Below are 9,851 nucleotides of genomic sequence, written 5' to 3'. Positions count from 1 at the left end.
AAAGAAAGAGCAGGAATCTATATTTAATATTCAAGCTTGTATTAAATCTTTAAAAAAATTTCCTTATAGTCTTCTGGCACCCAGCAGTATGTAGTTTTACATGTTGACCTGAAATGATTTCATTACAAAGAAAACATAAAAAACTTTATTGTCCAATAAAACGGGGAATGTTAACTGAGGTAGCAAACCGCTAACTTGAAACAGAAAATTTAAATGAGACAAAATTTTTAAAACTGAAGTGTTATGGACATTTTGTGTTCTTGTTTTACATAGTGGAGATTAAAATTAGAGAACAATTTATGAACACTTGTTTTTTTCAGAAATAACGTAACCTTCTTTCAAAATTTTAAGTCCCATGCTATTAGAACAGTGTTTTACTAAATAACCAAGGCACTTCAACAAAAAACCAAGGCACTTTGTGAAAAACAGAATTAGAAAGGACAAATGATGTAAAATCTCTAATACTTACTATTTCCTTTGCTAGCTGTTTCTATGGCTACACTCATTGATTAACTGTGTTCACATGTATCTGGCTTGCTTTCTTATTTACTCGTGTATTTAAGCCCTTAGTTTGGTTCTTTCATTTGGGTTTGCATATCAAGCAGTTACTTTGATGCTTACCTTCTGGATTGACTTTATATATTTATTTTTTTTTTTCTGCTGCTAATTTAGGGGTGGGTAGATCGATCCTTAAGTATCGATATTTTCGATACTGGCAATGAAAATATTTTTTATTCCTTCTATATCGATCCTTTATACGTTTTATTTTTCTTAAATAAATGGTTGCTGATTTTAGAATATCTTAATAAATATTTACTTTAATAAGAACTGGAATGAGAACTATAACATTACTCGGCTGTATCTCTGTTAATGGGTCAGTTTTACTCCATAGACTGTAAAAAATAAGGTTTGCTCACAGCTACACCCTTTCAAAACATAGTGCACAGCACACACAAAGCAGCAGGTTTTCAACTTGAGCATGGAGTCATCATGACTGAACGAAAAAGATGCTTAATCTGGAGTTATATTGCTCCAGTTAATAATGACGGGACGTGTGACACTTGTCACAAAACAGTACACCACTGATCAGTCAAAGAATAACAGGCTCAAAAGGAGAGTCAGCAGCCATTTGTTTCATTAAATAAAAATGTTAATGGGATTAAATGTAATTTAAAAAAATGAAACAAGGTTTGTGCGATGTGTAATATTTAGTTTTATATGGTTTTATTTAGCCATTTGTTGTGTAATTAATAGTGTTCTCTAATTTTAATAAATGTAAAAAGAAATTATGTCTGTTGTGTTTTCTTTATTAATAATACTGATGGTGATTAAAAAACATAAAATACTATAAAATAATAATTGTAGTATCAATATTGATGATACTTGTCTTGAAATACTTGAAAGAGATATCGCCATCCTCAACTGAGACCCTCGGATCCTCTTTTCTTGCCTACATGTTGATTTTTGGTCAAAATAAAATAAAAATATAGTTAATAATAGTCACTTTAAGATGATGTAATTTGAATTGCAATTACGTAAAATCCTCTTCCTAACATTGCAGTTTAAGTTCCACAAACTACATAGGAATTCAGGTTAATTACTTTAACTGAAAGTGAATGTATAGCTGCAAAGTTGCTTGTCACACCCAAAGTTTCACACTGTAATCACACAGCAAACATCAGCTACAAGAAAAAAAAAGTAGGTGAACATTTTCTGAAACCATGTGATAACTGTGTTCTACCTCCTCCAAATCCAAAGTTCAGATTCATAAAAGAGAAAATGAATAGAAATAAATAAATGAACCAAGCTTTGCAGATCTCAATTCAATATTTCAAAATTCTCAGTAGACAGAAGGTTTCACTTATATAGTAGAAATACTGTGTTGTCATAACCCAACATTGGGGCAAATAATGACACACCCAATGTCGGGTTCATTTTTTCAAATTATTAAAATTTCGCATTTTAACTCAACAAATTGGATTTGGCCATATTTGACCCAATGTTGGGTAATGATAAACCAACATTTATGTAAAGTATATGTGTTTATCTGCTTAAATCCTCAGTTGTTAAGCTGTTAATCCTTGTAAGAGTTGATATGAGTTAATGTAAACCATGGTAACATGCCCTGAATGCTAATGACCCTTAACGGCGCTTACATAACTTTGCTGTCATCTTATCAGCCATAAAGGGAATTCCAGCCCATTAGCACGACTTCACACCTGAGAAACAGTGTTTTTGCTGTTGTTGCATTTGCATTTTTATTGCCATGCTGCAGTTACATACACAAAATGAGTACAAAATGAGAAAAAAAGCCATTTCACAGAGATTGTGAAATAGTAAATTGGCTTGAAAGTGGTTACATTATTCTGTTTTTAAGTAGAAATGGCATCTACTCAAGGGTTTGCGTTCATTAAGCCTGCAACATAACAGTAGATTTGACCCTCTCGATCAAAAAAGGGGGAAATTATTATTAAAAGCTCTTTAAAATTAGCATTGACCAATATAAACACCCTCTAAAAGCCGTACAAACGCGGTACCAAACAAATAGTAAAGCCTCTCTTACTCATATCCATTATTACTGCAAACCTCCATGAATGATTTGTTTTACAACTGTACATTTGTTTATTACGCAATATATCAATGGCCTTATTGAAGTAAATTACAGTTTTTTGACAACTGGTTGAGTGCAGTTTATTATCTGATCATGCAGTGAAATGAGGTTTAATTCCAGCTTTGGAAAAACTGTTTAAAGATAACAGTTTCTCTGCCCTGTGGTAAAATCTCCACCTAGAAGACAAAAAGAAACAGATCATGAGGGGTCCAATTAATATATATTTTCAATATTTTTGAATAAGTGTTTTAAATGACCAAGTCCAAACCAATAACTACATAAGATAACCACTGGCAGCTGCTTGTGGGCATGCATGTAGGGGTCATAAACACACACACAAAAGATATTTGCACAAACACCAACCTGTGTTTTCATCTTTGGGTAATTCATTTGCTGGATGAAGTCATCTGCCATTTTTAAAGCAACCCTCTTCTCTTCTGCGTTGGCTCCACTTCCTGAGAATTGCAGAAAATAGCATAGAAGCTGTATTATGTATATACATATACATTTGCCCCCGTTTATTTTTACCACTATTTCTGTTTAACAAAGACTTTTTCTTCAACACATTTCTAAACATAATAGTTTAAATAACTAATTTCTAATAACTGATTTTTTTTTTATATTTGTCATGATAACAGTAAACTAATTATTTATATAGGGAAGCGTGGGGCACAAAGTAACAAGGGGTAAAATGTAACAGAGTTTTAAGGTATTTGCTCAGGGTTAACCATGACATGCTTTTAAAGTTTTCACCACAGTGTAGGCAGACGTCTTCCTGCCAATTACTGAAAAAGTTCAGTGAAATTTGGATGAGAAACACAGGAGAAACCATTTCGCAACATAAAAGTTTTTTATTATACTCTATAATTTTTTTTTTTTTTTTATCTGTGAAAGTATGTAAACAAAATCTTATATTGATGTGATTACCGTCTTCTAGGCTAAAATATTGAACCATTTTAAAAGATGTAAAAAACACAGTGACTGCTAGCCAGTTTTAAGAAAAACACAATACAGCAGGGTTATTTGTAACAGGGTGTAACAAATAAACCACACACTGTTGGACACCAATTAAATGAACAAAATAATAAAAAAAATTTAAGTGTGTTATGCTCTGAACTTTTTAAATACAAAATGTTTTTTAATAGAATTTTTTTTTATAGAAAAACATATTTCTTATTGCTAATAATACAAATAAATGCATTGCATAACAATGAATACAAACGCAAATAAATCCAAATGTGTTTATCGAATAGATAAATAAACATGCTGTGCTGTGTAGAATAAAAAAATGAGTTAAATACTGAGGTAATATACTATTTAAAGTAAACTGAATTTAAATTAATTGTGTGAAATCTGACTTCATCAGCATGTTACAACTAACCCCTTTAATGAATCCCTCAATGAAACTGAAACCTTTCTGAAACCTAATTCAGGCTAGCATAGTGTAAAACATTCTAGCAACATATTGTAATATATTAACTGTGTGCTAACATGTTTATTCACATTAGTAGCGTGGTAAATCATGCAAGCAGTGTTACAGATGTTAAAAATATGCTAAATCTTTCCATATTTCCAAGTACTGTATAAACTTAATTTTTAAAATCAGGCAAAGCTTTTTTAAGGCAACATAAAGTTTGTCCCAAAACACTTTACTATCTGGTTGTTATTATCGCAGTTGAAAACAAATGTGCTGGTCAATATTTTTGTGAAAACTGATAATTATTTCCCATGATTCTTTGAGGAACCATTTATTTGAAATAAGAATGCTTTCTTACATTATAAATGCCTTTAGTATTGTTTAATGCATCCTTGATTAATAAGATGATAGTCTTATTTTTTCAATGTTACTGTCCTCTATTTTGACATACACCATTTTTCTTACCTTTCCAAACAAAGATTTTTCCGTTGGCCCCATTGTCCAGGATAAAGCAGTCATCACGCACCAGCAAGTCCTTGGCAAATGGACTTTTCTCTGACACCTTGGTCAACTTCATTGACCCTGTGGCATCTGAAACCTAGAAAAGTTGATGAAAAATGAATATGATTCCTAATTCAATGGATCATTCCACATCTAATGTTATCAACAAAGTTTCCACAGTTTATATTAATATTTATATGTTATATTTTATGTTTATATTTTACAGTTTATATCGTCACCTTGGAATTATAAGATTCTATCTGACATTTTTGTCAAAATTGAGTTACTGACATATCCTTATTAATTGACAACGTATTTTCATTAGGGAATGTTTTTTATAAGTTGTTTACATTTTAAGACTTTTTATTTACAAAAAACAAATGTTACACACATACTGTTTGCTATGGAATGTAAAAACTTTGAAGCTCAATATCTCAAAATCATTCAGAACGCAGATAGAACCTTATGATTCCAAGGTGATGACATGCATAAAACATGAGAGAGTTAGGGTACCTTGTAAAGAGAGGCTGAATTTGATGCATCTGCTTTGCTGTCCTCCTCTGGAGTGCTTTCTTTCAGCTCTGGCACTGGACCAAGAACCTGTTCAATACAACAAAAGATAGAGAAGATGAGAGCAGTGCTCATCTAAACCCATTCCTGGCAGCAAAGTAGTGGAAATAGTAAGTAATCGGATGTAAGCTGAAACTGTACAAATTCGTATTACATTTCAAAGTGAATAAAAGCAAGTGTTTACAATCAGTGTTTTTAGCTGACCTACTGGTCTGACCTGGAAAACTTGACAAATGTTGTTCTGATCTATCTACAATTTACCAATGTTGGTTCGAATCAGTCAGATAACATGGAGTAGAATAAGCAGGGTTACATTGGTGCCATGACCCACGTGGGATGAATCAACGGTAGAAACTGAATAAGTAAGCCTCACTTCTCTGACCACAAATGGGACATCTGTGATGCTAAAACACATTCCATGACAAAAACGCCAGTTCAATACCCACTTAGTATGGGGCAAGTAAAACCAGAGACTTGAAAGGCTCATAAAACCTTGGACTAAATTTTGAGTATGTTGAACATAAATTAAGACAACATTTGCATCTGTTGGTATTAATTGTAGGGAATAACTGGCTTATTCTCAGCTTTCCCAATCCCCTTTTTCATCTTCCATGTTTAAAATCTATATGATGAATCACTTGTAATGTAGCATAGTACCAACTTCTACAAGTCTGTACTGAAACTTATAAAAATGTGGTACACTTGAATGGAAAAAGAATTTAAAGTGGTGCCGTGACCCATGTGAGGTTAAGTGCATCACAGGCCAGCTAATATATTCTTTATGTAAACCTGAAAAGGGGCATCAGCACGTGATGCTAAAGGTTACATCTTTGTTTGTGTGCTGCCTGCCATGTCAGAAATGACATGTTGCTCCAGGTCTGTTTGGCTGCATGTTTCAGACAATAAATCAACAAATAGAGGGCATTTTGTATAGTTTGGTGAATCTGAAATATGTTACTTAGGATATGTTGTGCTACACGTTTCAGATACATGTCCTTCTTGTACACATCCAAGAAAACTATGGTTCACCAGACTCCAACCTTATTATGAAAACTAACAAAAAGTGGTTGTCAAGGTGCTTCAGCATTGGCCATCCCAGTCACCAGATATGAACATTATTGAGCATGTTTGGGGTAAGATAAAGAAAAAGGCATTGAAGATGAATCCAAAGAATCTTGATGACCTCCTGTAAGAACACTCCATTTCAGATGACTTTACTAATATGTTATTTAAGTTATTGCAGAGATGTATGGATGCAATCCTCCAAGCTGATGGTAGTCAGACACAATATTAATTATTTTTCCACTGCACCATGACTTTATATTCTATACTGTCCATTATTTCTGTTAAGTGACAAGACTTTTGTCTAAGCAAGTTTAGACCTTACTGTCCTAATTGATTAATTAAAAATCAAGGCATGATTTTATTTTATACCAAATGATTCTGATACCAAATGATCAACTAGAAGTCAAGTTATTATTTATTGTTCCTAAAGCTTGGATACATGACAAGACTTTGGTCAGGTAGTGAACAACCGGATGGGTTGCATTGGTCCTGTGACTAAGTTTTCTTGGGTAAGTGTAATGAAGACTAGCTAGAAAGAGGTGTACAGGTTAATTTCACTCCCCTGGCCTCAAGAGTAATACCTGTGACTAAAGCTAGAGACTGTGGTTAGCATCCATTCAATCCCACTTAGTAGTGGGCAAGTGGAATCAGGAAAGTTAAAGGGGTGCCATGACCCGGATGGAGATAACAGAGATGTGTAATTTTGTATAGGGATAAAGGTTAGGGTCATTAGTACTCATAAATGTTTTGAAAGGTGCAAATAATACAAATCATATGATCATTTGATAAGTATTTAAACTAAAGCTAACAAATGTGTGTAGATTTTACAAAATCAGACCTTAAAAAAGTGAGACCTTACATACTGATATGAATCAGTCACTAAATCAACACCAGAAAAATCGGTATGAAACACCACAAGTGTTTCAACCACACCATGAGCTAGCTCTGTTTGTTGTTTCCTTTTGATACCTTAACAAACACATGAACATAGAAACTGTGACGCATGATATCAAAAGAATATAATAACAGGAAGCTAGAGAAAGTTAAACACTTGTTACCTTCAGCATTTCCTGTGTCTCCTCTCCCTCATTGACATTGGTGATCTGAGCTTTGCCATGTCTGTCTGTATCTCTGATGAGAGAGGCGATCTCTCTCACCTTCTGCTTCTCGAAGATGTTTGCCTGAGATCCAATCCATGACACAATCGTCTGGAGAATAAAAAAAAGTTTCAGGCTTTTTATATTGGCCTTCTGCACTTCATGATCTTTTACTGTATGATGTAAAGCAATTGTTTAAATTCTGTGTAGTGTAATGGCATTTATTCCTATATAAATGAAAATTGAAACAAACAACACACACAGACCTCGCCCAGATCAAGTATGAAGCAGTCGCCCTTGTTAAAGCTCTGCCAGCTCAAATCTACTTCCTTTGCCCTGATGTTGCGTTTCCCTTTGATTTGGTATAACCTCTGAACAGGTCCAGGTCCAGACTGCGCTCTTCTGAAGCCAGACTCCACTCCTCCCTCCTGCACAAACAGAACAGCAATGAAGGTGCATGAAACATAAACACTCTTTAAATGAATTAAAGAGATATTTCACCTAAAACTAAAAATTCTGTCATCATTTATTCACCCTGTATTTGTTCCAAACCAGTTAGACTTTCTTTCTCCTCTTGGACACAAAAGAAGATATTTAGGAGAAAGCTTGAAACCTGTAAGCCTTGAATTCCATCGTATTTGTTTTTCCGACTATGAATGTCAAAGGTTACAGGTTTTCATCTTCCTTAAAAATATCTTTTTTTGTGTTTAAGAGGAGAAAGAAATTAATAAAGGTGTATAACCACTTGAGTTTCAGAAAATAGTGTGTGAAGTAAAATGTTTTACTTAAGGAGTTATTACTTTAATCATGCAAATAAGTGCCACTGTAATTGTGAGTATAATACAGATTAGAATGTAGGTTATCAGATCATATTAGTTTTTTTTTTTAATATATAAAGAAGTATCTGATAAAAAAACATGTTTTGCATTTATATTTGTTTGAAACATGCTATTTGTTTCTGTGGTGGCATTATTCCAGTTCAGATAATATCCTAATATGATGATTTGCTGCTCAAGAAATATTTCTTAATTTAATAAATTTAATAAACTAATCTTTTTTAAATGCTGGTTAATGTTTTTGTGAAAACAAAGATACACTTTTAATCAAAGCTTTGGGGACAGTAAAACAAAACAAAACAAAACAAAAAAAATAATACTTTAATTCAGCAATATTTTGAAATTGGTTGATAAACAACAATTATAATGTTAAAATATCTAATATAAATGTTGTTCTTACAAACTTTTTATTGATCAAAGAATAAATGACTGTACTTTCTCACCTTATAACTGACTCCTCGAGGGAAGAGTTTCATGAATTCTGGAGACTCGTAACCCTGAACCTGCCTGTGCTGGACTGGATCTCCACCCAGGAAATTATCCAGTTGTGTGGCCAACATGGCGCAAGCCACCTGCTCGTCACGCGACGATTTCTCTCCTGAAAGAGGAAGACAGAAAATCCACATGTATTTAATCCTTTTAAAACTACTTGCACAATTCAGTTTACAAACGTTTGGGATCAGTTCGAAGTTGGGAATCCATTTAAAAACATTTTTGCTGACCAAGGGTTAGAATAATTAAAAACTGTAAAATTGTGACATATTATTACAATTAACTTTACATTTTTAAGCTGAATATCAACATCCTTATTCCAGTCTTTGGTGTCACACAATCCATCCGAAATCATTACATCAGCTGCTAAAGAAACATTTATTATAATTATTGAAGGAGTGGGTATCTGGATGATGACCAGAATTGGCAAATATCCTTTCTGTGAGATGATTACTAAATAAGTTAAATTTGAGTTTAAGGGTCTAGATCAGAGATGCCCAAACTAGGGCCTGCAGGAAAAAGTTGACCCATGGTAACCTTTGATTTAGCCCACCATTCCATCTGAGATGAGATAGAGAATGATGGGGAGGGTTGAGATTGTCAATTTAAATTTAATATAACTCTTTTTGTTTGTTTGTTTGTTTTATTTTTAAAAGCTAACTGAAATTAATTGTTTCAATTAATTGGTGTAAATTAATCAGATTTTGTTTAAAGTTGTGCATACTGTCACTGAAAATGCAGAGACTTTGGTGAGCAAATCAAGTCAAAGTCAGATTCTGCTTGACTATTGTGTTCAGCGTTGAACTCCACTGTTATAAATGTGATTGTTTATGTTTTTTATTGCAACAAGGTGTAACTTAATAGTAATAGTGCATTAGTTAATACTATTTAAAGTACTGTTTTCTATTTATTTTGAAATATTAGGAAATAAATGAAGAAATTACCCATGGCAACTTTAATGTAATATAGTTTGGTATATTTATCTTCGGCCCACTGCTCGCAATGATTTTTGACTCATCATGTTTGGGCATCATGTTTTTAGCTCATCGTGTTTGGGCACCCTTAGTCTAGATTATATGTGATGACCTACCTACCAATACCGTTTTTAAAGTAACAGCCTGTCCTAACAACAAGTGATGCGAAACCACGACATGTGATAAATGCTATCTGTTCCATGTAAAAAGAGTTTTTGTCCTATCCATTAGCAAGAACATTTATATTTTAGCAGAACAAGCATGCGACAAAGATAACCTCAGGTACAG

At 33.3% G+C, this 9,851-nt stretch overlaps 1 protein-coding gene across 2 annotated transcripts in view; it reads right to left on the bottom strand.

The window, feature by feature from the left end:
• Positions 1-2,232: 2,232 nt before the first annotated feature.
• The window catches only part of capgb (capping protein (actin filament), gelsolin-like b), a 28,771-nt gene continuing 21,152 nt past the window's right edge, over positions 2,233-9,851 (bottom strand). For both annotated transcript variants that reach the window (NM_001001594.2, XM_021480032.3), the window contains 7 exon segments: positions 2,233-2,787; positions 2,975-3,066; positions 4,494-4,626; positions 5,043-5,129; positions 7,223-7,372; positions 7,528-7,689; positions 8,541-8,695. In NM_001001594.2, coding sequence (NP_001001594.2) covers positions 2,722-2,787; positions 2,975-3,066; positions 4,494-4,626; positions 5,043-5,129; positions 7,223-7,372; positions 7,528-7,689; positions 8,541-8,695 — 845 coding nt within the window. In that variant the 3' untranslated portion in view covers positions 2,233-2,721.

This window comes from Danio rerio, chromosome 12, assembly GCF_049306965.1.
Source record: "Danio rerio strain Tuebingen ecotype United States chromosome 12, GRCz12tu, whole genome shotgun sequence".
Taxonomy (NCBI): domain Eukaryota; kingdom Metazoa; phylum Chordata; class Actinopteri; order Cypriniformes; family Danionidae; genus Danio; species Danio rerio.
This window is presented reverse-complemented; position numbering and strand designations above follow the sequence as displayed.